We start from the raw sequence: 17,466 nt of genomic DNA, 5'->3' as shown, positions 1-17,466 counted from the left end.
ATTTCTTTTCTCTTACAACAATTCCTAAGAATATGAGAAAAAATACTCCCCTCATTATAGTTTCCACTTCTCTCCTCCCATTCTCTCATAAACACTCTCTAGTCTCTACCACCCACTGAAATTGCCCTCTTTCTGGTACCCAGTGACCTCCATAATGCCCAGTCTCATGGGCAATTCTCAGTCTTCAATCTACTCAACACATCACCAGCATTTGAAAACTATGAACGCTTCCACCTAATTTAATTTTTTTTTCTTTTCATATCTCGATTTTTATATTTTCTCCTGTTTCTTCTTCTACTTCATTGGCTGATCCTTATCTTCTCCCTTTCTAGGTCCTCTGTCTTTCCTTTTTCTGAATCTTTTATTACTCCAGTACTCTGTCTTCAGCTTTTCTCTCTCTACTTTTACTCCACAAAGTGTATGTGTGTGTGTGTGTGTGTGTGTGTGTGTGTTAAGCACCATTTATTCACTCATGACTTCTAAATTTATGTTTCAGATTCCTAGATTCAACTGTTTTCACAGCACTTCTACCTAATGCTGGATAACCATTTCAAGCTAAGCATGTCCAAAATCACACTCTTCCTTCTCCTTAAACCATCTTTATCACTGTAAATGGCAACTCTTTTATTCCGGTTGCTGAGACCAGTAACCTTGGAATCATTCTTGATTCTTTCTCTTATATCACTTGTGTGATCATCATTAAATCCTTTTAGCTCTGCTATCAAAGTGCATTCAAAATTTATTTTCAAAACCTCTAATTCTCTGTCTCTGGTCCATATGGCCATAATCTCTCATCTGGAAAATTGTAATAGCTTCTTATATGGTCTCTCTTCAGTTTACTTACCATAGAAAAGCCAGTAATATTTCTAAACATGTAAGCCATAACATATAATTTCTCACTTCAAAATCTTTCTGACAACACTATAGAAAATAGTTTGGCAGTTCTTTTCAAAACTAAAAATAGACTTACCATATGACCCAGGAATTGCACTACTGAGCATTTATCCCAGAGAAATAGAGATATTTTCATGCATGAACTTATAGTTGGATGTTTATAAAGCTTTATTCATAATAGCCCCAAACTGGAAACTGCACAAATATCCTTCAAAAAGTGAATTGTCAAACAAACTGTGGTGTGTCTCTATCATGGAATACTACATAGCAACAAACAGAAACTAACTGTTGGCACAGTCAACAACTTGGATGAACGACAAAGAAATTATGCAGAGTGAAAAGGCATTGTCAAAAGAATACATACTGCATAATTCCATTTATGAAACATTGGTAAAATAATATAATTACAGAGGTGAAGACTAGAGTAGTGGTTGTCAAGGGTTAGGAAGAGGGAAAGCATAGTCATGGCTATAAAAGAATAAAATGAGGGAATCTTGTGGTGATGTTACATTTGAATATCATGATTTTGCTGGTAATTTGGCAAGGCAACACACGTAATAAAATTGCCTAGAGTTATACATACAGACACAGATGAGTGCATGTACAAATGGTGGAATTGGAATGAGCTCTATGGACTGTACCAATGTCAACTTCTTGGTTTTGATACTGTATGATAGATATTTAAGACGTCAACATTGGGAGAGGCTGGAATAAAGGTGCATGAGATTTCCCAGTACATTTCTGTGTGAACTTCCATGAATTTATAATTATTTCAAAATTTAAAAAATTTTTAAAGACCTCTTACTATGCTTTTCTAGCTCACTAAGAATAAAATGTAAAATTTGTACTGCATGACTTACTAAAGCCCCTGAATGATGTGGTCTCTTCCCCACCCAATCACTTACCCCCACCAATTTTCCAGTCATGATATATCACTTCCTATTTTTCAGATACACCAATCAACTTCATGTCTCTAGGCTCTTACTCTTAATTGTACCTCTGCTAGGGATAATCTTCAACCAGAACTCTGAATGTTTGCTTCCTTCCTCTTAGTCAGGTATCTGATATGACCTCACTCCTGATTGACCGTATGTAAAATAAAACCTATCTGCACCCCCATCGTTCTCAATCCCATTACCTTACTTTATTTTTCTTCATTTCACTTATCACAACCTGTCATATTATGGATTCACTTATTTATTTACTTATTATTATCTATCTATCTCCACTGGAATATAATTTCCATGAGAACAATGACTATATCCGTTCAGTTATTACCAGTAAGCACTCAATAACAAATATTATTGAATAAACAGTAAGTGTTTGGATATAGGGGAAAGAGTGTTCTCACACAATGTACATATAAAATCATATGACTGTTATTAGGCACAGAAACTATGGAGAATGATACTAATTTTATGTATACAAAAAAGTATTTGAAAGAATTGAAGGAACGGTTTCCAAGAACACAGCAATGACTGTCAGATCAATATTTTACTAGGGCAGCTACTATATCGGGGGTCACAACTTTAAAAACACCAGAATCAAGAAGCTAACGCTTCTGCCACGAACGTTACCACAGGTGATTCTCAGTTCCCAGAAAGCCGCAGAAAAACCTCTATAACCTACATCCTGGGTTAGAATCAAGTTAGAATCAAGGAGTCACCAACACCACCACCACCGAGGGCTATCACGTCCACATTCTAGTCATACCGGAAGAGTGCGGCAGATAAATAAACAAAGATAAACAAAAAACTTTCTCTTTGAACTTTTTTGAAAAAAAAAAGAGGAAGAGGGAAATCATGATTTCTGACTTACTTCTCTCTGTTAAATCTTTAAGAGTCCATCCAATTGAAGAAAGTTAAATTTCATTCAGATGTGTAGATGCAAGTGATTCAGAGAAAAATATATTCTTTAGTTTTCTAAACTTTTCAAAAAAAGGAATGTTAAATGGAGATTTAAAAAGCCAAATCACAGAATTCACTGCAAATATATTCTCAAATATATATTATACATACAGGTGTCCTTGTCCTTGTCTTTATTTGCCTACCTATTTTATTTGACCCATTTTCTCTTTCAATTTTTGTCTTTTTTTGTCATTTATTTATTTATTTATTTATAGGATTGCCTCATAGTTATTTTCCTATTATTCAAAAACTGCTTTAAGGCTGATGCTTATCATTTCACTTATTTTATATTTGTGTATACAGACATTTTCTATGTAGATATAATCACAATGGTCAAGCGTTAACTTTATGATTTGTGCTTTTTGAGTTCTAATAAGAAATAAGTTCTTATCCAGTTGTCATAAATTTATTTTCCTATATTTTCTTCTATATATTTTACATATTTTCTTAAAATATGAAACACCCCCCCCCCCTTTTTAAATGATAAAACATAAAAACAAGGAACAGGAAAGAAAGAGACAATTGGTTTTTGAAACTGCTTTAAGCCAACTCAAGAACATTTGTGCACGTATGTTTAAGAATGCTTTTTAAATTTTTTTTGCTTGGATGTTGTTTTATTTTCTATATCTCTATTATAAAATGGGGGGAAATTCTCCCCCACGGTGTTCCAAATGAGGTAAAATTTATGATGAAAGTTTACTATAGGTTCACAGTTTCTCCCTAAGGGATGCAGTCATGTACATAAAGGGGTCAGAACAGCTCCCTTGTGTGAAATGGCACAAAGCTAGTCCTTTTAGAGTTTCGCTAGTGAGACTACATCTGTATATTAGTTTGTTTGTTTGCTTCTATTTGTTTTTATTTTGTCTAATCTTCATCGCTGGAAGAACAGCACCTGCTTGGGGCCTAGATGCTACTGGAGAATTGAAGAATCCCACCTTAGGACAGAGGGCCGAATGGTTAGTGCTATTTAAACATCATTTATCATTATTTTAATAATGAAAAGAAAGTTTGTGAAGACTTATGACAAGGATTGTATCAACATGTCCTGAAATTTTGATCTCATTTTAATATTAAGACAACCATATTAAGGAGATGACATCAGTAAAAATGGATGAGTAAAGACCTTCAACAGTTTGCCCTCCATAAAAGCTATGAAAAAAACTAGAAAAATTGTTAGAGTCAACTTGTGTATAATTCTGGAAGTTAACTATAGGCTTGCAGCCACCTACAGAGCATTTATTCAAGAAAAACTGTTCAGTCAAGGTAAGAACAAAGAGCTTTGTGGAGTTTTAAGTTGTCTGAAAACTATTCTCCTCTCTCCAGCTATGTAGAGCCTTAAAAATAACAGCTTACATTCCCAGGGAAGTTTGACAGCCACTGGGGAAGAAAAATTGAAATGGAGCTCGTTCAAATCCTCATTCCCAAAGAACTGTCATTATCCGACCTGTCTGGTAGTTCCCCGGAAGACCTGACTTACACAGCTGATCAGAGCTTGTACAGTACTAAAAGCTTTCTGGGGAAAGGAGACATTTATTGAAAACAAAGCAGGCAAGTGTTTTAATTTTGTGGCTGTCTGAGACAATGGAGACCATTGTGGTAAACAATAAACGAACCAAAAAAAACCTGAAAAGTTAAAGTTGTAGAATGAGATATCTGTAGAAGCTCTGAAAAAGACTGGCATATCTCTGTGAATATAGAAGCTCAGAGACATGTGAGGGCTGTGAGCATGCTTGGGAAAGGCCCGAGAATGTCCTAAGTTCTCACCTCTTGCTGACCTTCAGGTTCTGCAAAAGCAGGAAATGAAGGCTAAAGCAGGGTTGTGAACTGCATGGCTGAGTAGTGACTATGTGCTCTAAAATGCACAGAGTCCCTCAGTAAAGACTGGGTGATTTATTGTTCTTGGTATTTATGAAAATCTCTGTCCAATCATTAGCTGACCTCTAAGATAACTGAGTAGAGACTTCAGTGACCACATGAGACAAAGCATATAAACTTTACAGAATTAGTTCAAGAAAGTGATTAAACAAAGAGCAACTACAACAATTAGCAACAAGAGCATACCCTAGGAATAAGGGAAAATTCAATTCCCAGAGTTACCACAGTTTAAACCACAGCCCAGTTTAAACAAAAAAAATATGAGGCATGCAAAGACATAAAATATATAGCTCATAGACCAGAAAAAGAATAATCAACAGAAACTATTCTTGAAAAGCCCAGATGTTTGAATTACTATACAAAGACTTTAAATCAGCTATTTTAAATATGTTCAAAGAGCTAAAACAAACCATGTCTATAGAATTAGAATTATAAAAAAGAAAAGAAAAAGAAAACAAATATAAATACAGAGTTGAAAAGTATAATAACCAGACTGAAAGAGGCTCAAAGGCAGATTTGAACTAGCGGAAGAAAGAATCAGCAAATGAAAAGATAGGTCAATTGAGGTCATCAAGTCTGAGGAACTAAAACTTGAAAAAGTAATAAAAAATGAACAGAGCCTCAGAGACATGTGAAACACCATCAAATGTACCAACATGTGATACATAATGGGAATCCTAGAAAGAAAGGAAAGAGGGAACAATGCAGAAAGAATATTTAAAGAAATAATGGGGGTGCCTGGGTGGCTCAGTCAGTTAAGCATCTGCCTTTGGCTCAGGTCATGATCTCAGGGTCCTGGGATCAAGCCCAGCATCAGACTCCCTGCTCAGCGGGGAGTCTGCTTCTCCCTCTCCCTCTGTTCCTCTCTCTGCTCCTCCCTCCCACTTGTGCACTCTCTCTCTGTATCTCAAAAAAAAAAAAAAAAAAATTAAAGAAATAATGGCAAAAAAACTTCCTAAATGTAATTTTTGAATGAATCTACACATCCAAGAAGCTCAATTATTTTCAGGTAGGACAAATACAAAGAGATCCACAACTAGACACACCATAATGAAATTGCTGAAAGCCAAAGACAGAGCATTGAAAACATCGAGAGAAGTGACTCATTATGTACAAGGAATTGTTAATAGGACTGAGAGCTGATAAGTTATCATAAACCATGGAGGTGAGAAGGCAGTGGAATAACATATGAAGTGCTGAAAAAAAAAAATCTCAACAAAGAATTCTATACCCGACAAAACTCTTCTTCAGAAATGAAGATGACACTCAACAAACTAGGATAGAAGGGAACTCCCTCAACTCAATAAAGGGTATCTATGTAAAGCTCCCAGCTAACATCATACTTGATGGTGAAAGATTGGATGATTTCTCCCTAAGATCAAGAACAAGACAAGATGTCTGCTCTTGCCACTTTTACTCAACAGTGTACTGGAGGTTCTAGCCAAGGAAATTAGGCAAGAATAAAAAATAAAAGGCATCTAGATTGGAAGAGAATAAGTTAAATTATCTCAAATTATAGATGACATGATCTTGATATAGAAAATCCTAAGGAATCCATTAAAAATAAAAATAAGAAACTATTAGAACTATAAATGAGTTCAGCAAGGTTGCAGATCAATACACAATATTTAAGGTCAATATACAAAAATTGCTTATATTTCTATTCATTTGTAATGAACAATCTGGTAACAAATTAGTAAAATGTTTCAATTCATAAGAACACCACAAAGAATAAAATACGTAGGAATAAATTTAAGAAGTATAAATTTTATACTCTGAAAAATAGAAAATATCATTGAAAAAAATTAAAGATGTGCTGTGCATAATAAATGGGAAACTATCCCATGTTCGTGGATTGGAAAACTCAACATTGTGAAGATGACAATACTTCTTAAACTGATCTACAGATTCAACACAATCCTTATCAGAATCACAGCCAACTTCTTCGTAGAAATTAACAAACTGATTCTAAAATCCATATAGAGTCACAAGGATACAGAATAGTCAAATCAATTCTAAAAAAGAAGAGTAAAATAGGAGGACTCATAATTCCTGATTTTCTTCTTTTTTTATTCTTTTATTTTATTATGTTATGTTAATCACCATACATTACATCATTAGTTTTTGATGTAGTGTTCCATGATTCATTGTTTGTGTATAACACCCAGTGCTCCATTCAGTATGTGCCCTCTTTAATACCCATCACCAGCTAACCCATCCCCCCACCCCCCTCCCCTCTAGAACCCTCAGTTTATTTCTCAGAGTCCATAGTCTCTCACGGTTCGTCTCCCCCTCCGATTTCCCCCCCTTCATTTTTCCCTTCCTGCTATCTTCTTTTTTTTTTTTAACATATAATGTATTATTTGTTTCAGAGGTACAGGTCTGTGAGTCAACAGTCTTACCCAATTCACAGCGCTCACCATAGCACATACCCTCCCCAATGTCTATCACCCAGCCACCCCATCCCTCCCACCCCCCACCACTCCAGCAACCCTCAGTTTGTTTCCTGAGATTAAGAATTCCTCATATCAGTGAGATCATATGATACATGTCTTTCTCTGATTGACTTATTTCGCTCAGCATAATACCCTCCAGTTCCATCCACGTGGTTGCAAATGGCAAGATCTCATTCCTTTTGATGGCTGCATAATATTCCATTGTATATATATACCACCTCTTCTTTATCCATTCATCTGTTGATGGACATCTTGGCTCTTTCCATAGTTTGGCTATTGTGCATATTGCTGCTATAAACATCAGGGTACACATACCCCTTCAGATCACTACATTTGTATCTTTGGGGTAAATACCCAGTAGTGCAATTGCTGGATCATATGGTAGCTCTATTTTCAACTTTTTGAGGAACCTCCACACTGTTTTCCAGAGTGGCTGCACCAGCTTGCATTCCCACCAACAGCATAGGAGGGTTCCCCTTTCTCCGCATCCCCACCAACATCTGTCGTTTCCTGACTTATTAATTTTAGCCATTCTGACTGGTGTGAGGTGATATCTCATTGAGGTTTTGATTTGGATTTCCCTGATGCTGAATGATGTTGAGCACTTTTTCATGTGTCTGTTGACCATTTGGATGTCTTCTTTGGAAAAATGTCTGTTCATGTCTTCTGCCCATTTCTTGATTGGATCATTTGTTCTTTGGGTGTTGAGTTTGATAAGTTCTTTATAGATTTTGGATACTAGCCCTTTATCTGATATGTCATTTGCAAATATCTTCTCCCATTCTGTCAGTTGTCTTTTGGTTTTGTTGACTGTTTCTTTTGCTGTGCAAAAGCTTTTTATCTTGATGAAGTCCCAAGAGTTCATTTTTGCCCTTGCTTCCCTTGTCTTTGGCGATGTTTCTAGGAAAAAGTTGCTGTGATAATTCCTGATTTTAAAACTTATTATAAAGCAACAGTAATCAAGAAAGTGTGGTGCTAGTGCAAGAATAGGTACTTAAATTGATGGAAACCTGTAAGTTCTTTCACATTCATTGATTGTCTCATTTGGCATTCACAGTAAAATCATAAACACACATGTACACTCAGTCTCAATTGCAATTGGACACTGTCTGGAACCACCCCTAACTTTACCAGGCAGAATTATTTTTCTAGCCTCTGGATTCCCATAGCGCTTTACACCCACTGTTTTATTTAATTACTGGTAGCCACTCATGGTAAGAGGACATGATCCCCTTACCTGTAGACCTGAAATGCTTACCAAAGAAGGGACCAATTTTGGCTTGAATTTTTAAATGAGCAAGACAGGGACAATAGTCTTTATATATCTTTTCCTTCAGGATGACATATGAATGCAATTGATTTTTAGGGGCAATGAAGTGGTGAAGAGAGAGCATTAAGGTAAAAAAGGAGCAGAGGTTTGAAGACAGACACTAGGCAGATGATGAATGAAAGAAGCCCAAGAGGAAAATGCTTTAGGGAAGACAAAAGGATGAGAGGAAGAGAGGAGAGAGAGTGGGATTGAAGGCATGGAAGAGAACTAGAGAACTAGTGTTGAGACGGGAGATGCAAAAACAAGTTCAGTGGAAACTCTCAGGCTAAGTAAGAGCATCTGATTGGTGCTGACCACAACTGCCCCACACCCCTTAGGTTCTCAGAATGTCTATCAATAGATTTCTCTCCTCTGGCTCTATGCCAGAGCATCTCCTGCATGCCTTAGGTCCTGTGTTGAACAGAAATATATTGGCCCAAATGGCAGGGGAGGGATTTGAAACTAAGGGAGGAAAGGACCCACAAAGGGAGGAGAATCCTTATCCCTGAAGGAGAAGAGGAACAAAGACCATATGAAGCAAGGCCCTAGATCCAAGTCTATATATTGAGGAAGGCTGAGCTGTGCAAGAAAGGTTGAGTCAAAAACCTGTGAATCTGAGAAGGTGGCCTCAGGGAGGTAAGTCTGGGTCGTATATTTTCAGGATGGAGAGGAGGGTATTAATATGGGGGAATGGATGGGGAATGGGTAAAAAATAAGCAGACAGCTCTTAGCAACATTCAAAGAGGGTGAAGGGTGAAGGGGAAGAGTGGACTAGGTTACCAGAGGGAATTGTGTTCTCCTGCGGAGTGCGATGGGAGAAGAGCAATTGGAAGGGTCACTTTTTATAAAGGGTCTTTTTTATACAGATGAGGATGGGAGATTGATAAGTGATGATCCTTGGCTTGTCAGGAGGATGCTTGAATCATAAATGGCACACAGGCTCTATCCTCAGACATCGAGAAACAATGGGGAAAATGTTATTCTACTGCAGTTGGTGGCCATTTATAAAGGATAAAGTTCCTGGATGGAACAGTCAGGTAAAGGACTCAAAAACAGGTGGAAATAGGAAATAGAAGGAATATTTTTTTGATAGTTTTCCCAAAGCTGAGAAAAGCAAGAACTAGAGTGCAAGAGAATTAGGCATAGAAGGAGTGAGAGTTCTGAAAACAGGGGCTGCCAGAGAGAAAACTGTAAGTGGAGCTCTTAGGGATATTCCTTAGTTTGGGGGTGCAGCAACATCAATGGTGCCTCAACTGGAGTGAAAACACAAGTCCCATGGATTAGCAATAGGGAGCTACTGTGAACAAAGGCTGCCTTGGAGGTTGATTATGTAGAAGGAGAACTGAGGCCAGAGAAGAAAAGTTGATTCAGGGGCTGAAGGGACCCAGGAAGGTGGGAGCACATAGTGGAGGATGAGCATGATGAGTGATGCTGGGGGGGAAGAATGGGTGCAGCAACGGCATGGGCTAAGACTAGAAGAAGGTGTGAGAACAAAGGGTCTGTGATTACAAACCCATGGTTTTTTTGGTATGAGTGTGTGCCCCTGACAGTGTGAACTTATGTGGCTGTGTGAGTGGAGACTTACCTATTATTTCATCTTTCTTAACGTTCACCACATGTCAACTCTATCCCAGACACTATGAACAAGACACAGCCCTGACCCTTAAGGAGCTCACGATATATTGGGGCTGAGAAGATTTCAGTGTGGTCAGTGTTAGAGAGAGATGGGTACTTGCAGGGGAAGGTAGGTGCCTAGAGGGAGAACACAGCCCCACCTCAGGGGATGAGGAAAGTCTTCCTGAATGAGAAATATAAACTGGGTAGATAAAAGTGAGGATGAAGGTAGGAGAAGCAGAATGTATAAAAGACCACAGAAGAAGAACAGGTTCAGAGACAAGCATTTGATCCAGTTTTAGCAGAGGAAGTGGGAAATATATTTGCATGAGTCCTTCAGGCAAAGGGAAATTATTATCTGTAAACAAATAAGTACTGTGCTCAAAATTATCTTTAGGAAACATAATTTATTTATATATGGAGGCTGGTTTAGAGACTGGAAGGACTGCAGACTAGGTGGGGGGGGGGTGTTCAGATAAGCGGATCTAAAGCCTGGAAAACCATGTAGATGACAAATACAGATTTGGGAGGTATTAGCACATGGGCACTAAATGAAGCCCAGGCTGTGGACCAGATTAGTCAGGGTGAGTGGACGGTGAGGCGAGCTTGCAGACAGCCCAGAGGAAATACCAACAGTAAATCATCCTGCTGGGACAGAGTAAGCCTTGATGAGGACGGGAAAGCAAGGCCAGGAGACAGGAGAAGAACCAGTGGAGGATAAAGAAATCAAAACCTAAAGAGGTGTTTATGGAAGGACTGACTTTGAAGGAAAGAAGAAAGAACAGTAAGTAGTGGAACAGGTTAGTAGAATAAGATATTTTTATGAGAGCTGTTGTTATTTTTTGTTTTCAAGGTTCTAAAGACTTGAATGTTTATAAATACAAAAGATCCAAGAAAGAAGATCCAAGAAATTGGAAGAAACTGAAGATATAGAAGAGAGGAGTAATTGACAGAACAAAGTCCCTGGGTAGGTAGGAAAAAAAGAGGATTCAGAGAATAGATGGGGAAATTATTCTTTTAGACATGCTTACATACTTACACACATATGCATATATATACGCACACATGCAGGGATTATGTGTATGTGTGTGTTTATCCAGTTGGTTTTAAAAACAGTTTAAGACCACATACACACAAAAGTAACTATGTGAGGTGATGGATGTTAAGTTATTTAACTTGATTGTGGCAATAATTTCACAAATGCATGCATATTCTAAATCACCACATTGTTTACCTTAAATATATGCAATTTTTTATTTGCCAGTTATTCAAAAAATTAAATTTAAAAAACAAACTACAGATTTATTTCGAGAAAATTGATATCTTAACAATCATTTGGATCCTCTGACTTGTGTACATGGTGTACATCTCCATCTATTTATGTTCTAAAAAATCTCAGCGTATTTTATAGTCCTCAATGTAGAGGCTTTGCAAATTTCAGTTACATTTATTTTTAAATATGTGATTTTTTTAGCACATATTTTGTACATTTTTATGTTTATATTATAAGGGAACCTTTAAAATTTAATAAAATTTAAATTTAAACTTTAAAAAGTTGTTTGTTGTTAGTATAGAAAATTACAATTGATTTACATTGTCTCTAAATAAACAAATAAAATAACTTGAAGGAGCTTTTTTAAGCCTAGGTTAAGTCAAATATATTCCAGCTCTGATAAAGGAATCATTGAAACACGGGAGAAACATTCACACGACTTTCTCTAAGACTGGAGGAAAGGAGAGCAGAATGGGTGCAGAGATAAGATAAATTTACGAGAGTGGAATAATAATATGAGGAGTTGGCTCCTGACAAAACAAGTCTGGGTTCTACAGGAGGAAAGTTCTGTTGATAGAGGAACAGGAATTTGGACAGTGGTAAAAGTTATATGTTCATTGTGAAGATAATTGGATAGGACTGAGGGGTCTATAGGTAGTAAAGACTATTTGCATGGTCGTCATTTTCTCCACATCCTGACCATATGAGCCAAGGATAACACTGTTTAGATTTAGTGGAAGTCTGAGCATTTCCAGGGAGAATGCTGCAGAAACCAATTGGAACTTAGAAGCTATTGATCCTGGAAGAAGGGATGGACATCTAGACTGGATAGAAAGAAAGGTAAAAAGCTCTGGTCTCAGCGGCTCACAAACTTTAGCATGCATCAGAGTCAGCTGGTGGCCTTGCTAAAAAGTAGGTTGCTGCCTCCAAGCCCCGCTTCTGATTCATTAGATCTGTGGTAGGGTTCAGGAATCTGCAGGTTCCCTGACGATGTTGATGATGCTGATGATGCTGGTCTGAGGACCTCACCCTCTGAAGCATTATTCCACGCCTTCCTTCTTGTTCCTGGTGACAGCACCACACTTCAGAGACAGATGGGTGACTCAGGAGGCACCACACCGTTTAATAAGGTTTCCAAAGACAAAACTTAATATAATATACCAACAGGACAACAATTATGCTCATTTTAAAGATCAGAAAAATGTTACTTAGAAAAGACAGTGAGTTGTCCGAAATCACACAGTCTAGTTGACAGAGCAGACCCAGGTTGTTGTTGTTGTTGTTGTTTTCCCACATAATGTCCAGTGCTCTTTCTAAATGCCACGGCTGCCTTCACTGCCTCCGTACTTGTCGGAGCATCTGTGATGGGGGGAGAAGGGATGCATTGTCTGCGGTGCCCACTGCCCCCAATCCTACTCTTCCACATGGTCTGCCAAGCAGAGGCAATTGCTCTGTGGTGTGGGACTGTAGCCCTTCTGTGCAGAGCCTGGGGCTTTTGCAGAGCTCATTACAGTTCACATACCTATAGAGATAATAGAGATTGTTTTTGCTGTTCTAGCTATTCCTGTCCTTTTCAGATCCTGTGGCACTGTACTTAGTGGGTCTGGCGATGTTTTTGAGCCCTATGAAAGTCCCAGAACTATATCAAAAGCCTCTGAATGGGAACACAGGCCCTTTCTGTGGGCAGGGTCTACAACCGTGCACTTTGTGCAGAGCCTGTGTGTCATTGTCTAAAGAGAATACGGCTGTTCAGAGCCCATAGTGGTTGTGGGACCTGTACGTGTGTGCAGACCTTGTGGTTGTTTGCAAACATTTCTGTGCATTCTGCTGGTGTATACAAAGTCTGAAGCTATGGCTCCCCTTTGGCACAGGTGAAGAAAACCATGGCCCTTTCACCTGCCAGCAGCACAGCTGCTGTGAATGACTCTGACACTCGCAGGCAGGCTGCCTCCTCATTGGCATCCCTGGGCTGGAGCACCTGCACATCTGGCTCTCCATCCCCTTCTGCACCATGTATGTAGCAGCCCTGGCAGGCAATGGCATTTTAATTTGTCTCATCCTCTCCCAGCCAGGCCTGCATGAGCCCATGTACATATTCCTGTCCATGTTGGCCAGTGCTGGTATCTTGCTCTCCACTTCCATGATGCCCAAAGCACTGGCCAACTTCTGGCTAGGTTCTAGCCACATTTCCTTTGATGGTTGCCTCACCCAGATGTTCTTCATCCACTTCCTCTTTGTGGCTGACTCTGCAGTCCTGCTGGCCATGGCCTTTGACCACTTTGTGGCCGTCTGCTCCCCTCTGCGATATGCCACAATCCTCACAAGCACAGTCATTGGGAAGATCAGAGCTGCCACCCTCACCCGCAGCTTCATCATCATGTTCCCATCCATCTTTCTTCTCAAGTGCCTGCACTATTGCCAGATCAACATCATTGCACACACTTTTTGTGAGCGCATGGGCATCGCCCATCTGTCCTGTTCTGATACCTCCATCAGTGTCTGGTATGGCTTGGCAACTGCTCTACTCTCCACAGGCCTGGACATCATCCTTACCACTGTTTCTACATTCCCATCCTCTGAGCTGTCTTCCGCCTCCCTTCTCAAAATGCCCGGTCCAAGGCCCTGAGCACGTGTGGCTCCCATGTCTGTGCCATCCTACTCTTCTACATCCCTGCCCTCTTCTCTGTCTTTGCCTACAGTTTTGGTGGGAGACGCATCCCACGTTATGTCCATATCCTCCTGGCCAACCTCTATGTGGTCATCCCACCTATGCTCATTCCCATTATTTACGGAGTGAGGACCAAGCAGATTTGGGAAGGGGCTAAACAGATGTTTTTGCATCTTGCCCAGGAATCTAAATAAAAGTTCTCAACTTGACCTCAACTTAATCTCTTTCTGTATCTATCAATTGTTCTTATATTCACCCTATCCTCTTCCCTACATCTTCCAGGTATCACTGTGCTATTATCATCTATGTCCCAATTTATTTAAATATACGCCCTACTCAAACCCACCTTTGATTTCTTTTTTTAGAAATATACGGTAATACCCACCCCACTTTCTTCCACCTATTACTCAATACCTTCCAATAACCCACTGTCAAGAAAAACTGATTAGGGGAAATGTGATAACTTATCTGAATCTACCATCCAAATAAGACTTTTCTCAGCATCCACTTGCGTTTTCCCCTTAACATGTGTATAAGAATATGTATTATAGTTATATTCTATAATATATAGGACATAATATATATAGAACATCTATAATTTATCTATAATACATACAATATATAAAAATATATATCATATAATATATACATACAGTGCTTAGTATATAATAAGTGCTTTGCAAATATAGCTTTATTTGTATTGTTATTTTAAGTATTATTAACTAATAGTTCATCCAGCTCAATTAATAGTTCATTACCTCATCATTAATAGAAAGCTGTCCTGAGACAAACCATAAGAGACTCTTAATCATAGGAAACAAACTGAGGGTTGCTGGAGGGGAGAGGGGTGGAGGGATGGGGTAACTGGATAATGGACATTAAGGAGGGCATGTGATATAATGAGCACTGGGTGTTATATAAGACTGATGAATCACTGAACTCTACCTCTGAAACTAATAATACACTATATGTTAATTAATTGAATTTTTAAAAAAGTAGTCCTGAGACCCAAGCAGATTGCATAATCATACATGAATTTTATTTCTATACAGAGAAATAGGAAAGAGAAAACAAGATTTAAAAAAGAATTAATCTAATATTTATCATAACTGAATTCAACCAAATATAATTTTTAAATATAAAAATTAAATGTATTTAGAAATTGTTGTAGACATTGCTTTAAGTATACGTACTACAAAACACATACACTCTATTGCTGTTTTGCAGACACATCAAGTTCATCTCCTCCTAAGGTCCTGGTACCTGTCAATCTGATGCCTGAAATGCCATCTTCCTATATCTTTACATGACTCACTCCCTCCTTTCATTCACTTTTCTGTTTATATGTTTCTTCCAAAAAGACATCCCTATGATCTTCCAATAGTAAATACTTCCTTTTTTTTTTTCATGGCAAAACAACCAAAACCAAAAAAAAAAAAAACCCCACCATAAGCCAAGTCAAAAGTCAATGTCAAATTGGGAAGAAGTATTTTCAAGTTGTATTACAGATGAATGGTTAATTTTTCCTAATATATAAGGAGCCCATAAAATGTAGGAAAAAAATGATCAAAGAGGACAAAGTCAATTGGAATATGCTTAAGTGTTAAAAGAAAATGAAATTAAGACTATGCCAAAATACAATTTCTCGCCTGTCAGATTGGCATAAATTAAAAGGATTAACACTGTGTTGGCAAAGATTTAAGAAAACAAGCTCTCTCATACATTGCTCGTGAATATAAAATATGACAACTTTTGTGGAATTTGGAAATATCTTGACAAAATTCTCATGCATTTATCCTTTGTTCCAGCAACCACACAGGAAATTGCCTTTTAGACATATCTTTAAAGGTAAAAAACAATATATGCACAAGGTTAGTAATTATGGCAAAATTTTTATAATAATAAAGTATTTGAAAAACTAGGCCCCACTGCTTACTAGGAGTGGTACCTTCCCCAAGTTCCACAAAGGCTTTATTTAAAGCCACACAGACTTGACTTAGAGAAAGTCACCATATTCGGTACATATTAGCCATTTGTCATTAGGCAGTATATTGAACCTCTTTAAACTTCTTTTCCTTCTCTGTAAAATGTAGTAACACCCACTTCAGAGTTGTTTTGATTATTAAAGAGATTAGCCTGTCATAACAAAATAAATGGAGTTTTAATGGACATTTTGTTGCTGTCAAATTTGTCACTATTGGGGCACCTGGGGGCTCAATCAGTTAAGCGTCCCACTCTTGATTTTGGCTGAGGTCATGATCTCAGAGGTCTGTGTCAGGCTCTGTGGCCAGCCAGGAGTCTGCTTGAGATTCCCTCTCCCTCTCCCTCTGCTCATCCACCCCCCCCCCCGCCCATCCCGTTCTCGAAAATAAATAAGTAAATCTTTATTAAAAAAATGTGTCACTATTATGAAATAGCTGGAATACACTTCCTTTCAGGTATACTTGTGTGCATCTCTAGGAGAACCGTATTTCTATAGGTTAAATACCTAAAAGTGGAACAGTTAGATGATAGATTATGCAATTTAAAATTTTAATAAATTATCTCACTTTTATTAATAAAAAAGCTTTTTAAAAAAGCCTTATTTACATATTTTTGTTCATAACAATTATGATTTGAATTAAACAACCCTAGGGTATCTGTTCCATTTTAGCAAATTCTTGGTAACTGCTTTAGTAACTTTTGGTAATGTATTCTTTTTTTTTTTTATGGTCCTTCACCCCTCAGTCTGAATAACCTTGAAAAAATTGAGAACCTTGAAGACCCTGAAGGAAACAGAATCTCACCAATCTGAATTAGGAAACAGTTGTTAATTAAGAACAAGAAAGGAGATAATCTGTGTCATCACCCTGGACCTTCTGACAACACCCTTGAGCACCAACTATGCCCCCAGCATCCAGAGATGCGGCATCCTCAGAATCTGAGAGAAGTAAGAGCCAGCCAAGGAAAAAGCCAAACCTACACTACTGTATACCATGTACTGGATCAGCTTCCAAACTGGAACACCTAGAACACTCTAGCCCTTTCTCCATCTAGCCATCCTGGCTGAAAACTGCAAGGCACTGAAGCTGGGTCCTAGAGAAAAACTTCTCAAGAATTGTCAGGAAACATTGGCAAAAATTTGGAAATGGGAGAAAAAGATTACTGGTGCTCTTGGAGTGGAATTTTGGATGTTGTCTAACAGACTCTGAGAATTATCTGGTTCTATAAGGATGTACTACTGTGATTATCTTCGATTGGGGTCTAAGCTATTTTGCAACCCTACAAATTGTAGAAAATGTTAACAAAGCAAATGTTTTCTGTCTGGCATTGCAAATGACTCCTGTTCATGACAAATGAAAGTAATTTTGTCTGCTGAGAATACAAATTTCTTGTCAACTGCTGACTCCCTCAGAGTAACCCATAAATAATCTGTTGATAAAACAAGGCAAAGTTTAGTCTTAATATGAGAAGGGATGGAGAGTCTTCAA

At 38.1% G+C, this 17,466-nt stretch overlaps 1 protein-coding gene across 1 annotated transcript; it reads left to right on the top strand.

Moving 5' to 3' along the window:
* Positions 1 to 4,197: 4,197 nt before the first annotated feature.
* LOC118525280 (olfactory receptor 52B6-like) lies at positions 4,198 to 14,190 on the top strand. The gene is given in 4 exon segments (XM_078057493.1): positions 4,198 to 4,295; positions 13,178 to 13,263; positions 13,266 to 13,886; positions 13,889 to 14,190. Coding segments are annotated over 4 exon segments (1,107 nt in total).
* The last annotated feature ends 3,276 nt before the right edge of the window (positions 14,191 to 17,466 follow it).

This window comes from Halichoerus grypus, chromosome 11 (assembly GCF_964656455.1).
Source record: "Halichoerus grypus chromosome 11, mHalGry1.hap1.1, whole genome shotgun sequence".
NCBI lineage: Eukaryota > Metazoa > Chordata > Mammalia > Carnivora > Phocidae > Halichoerus > Halichoerus grypus.
This window is presented reverse-complemented; position numbering and strand designations above follow the sequence as displayed.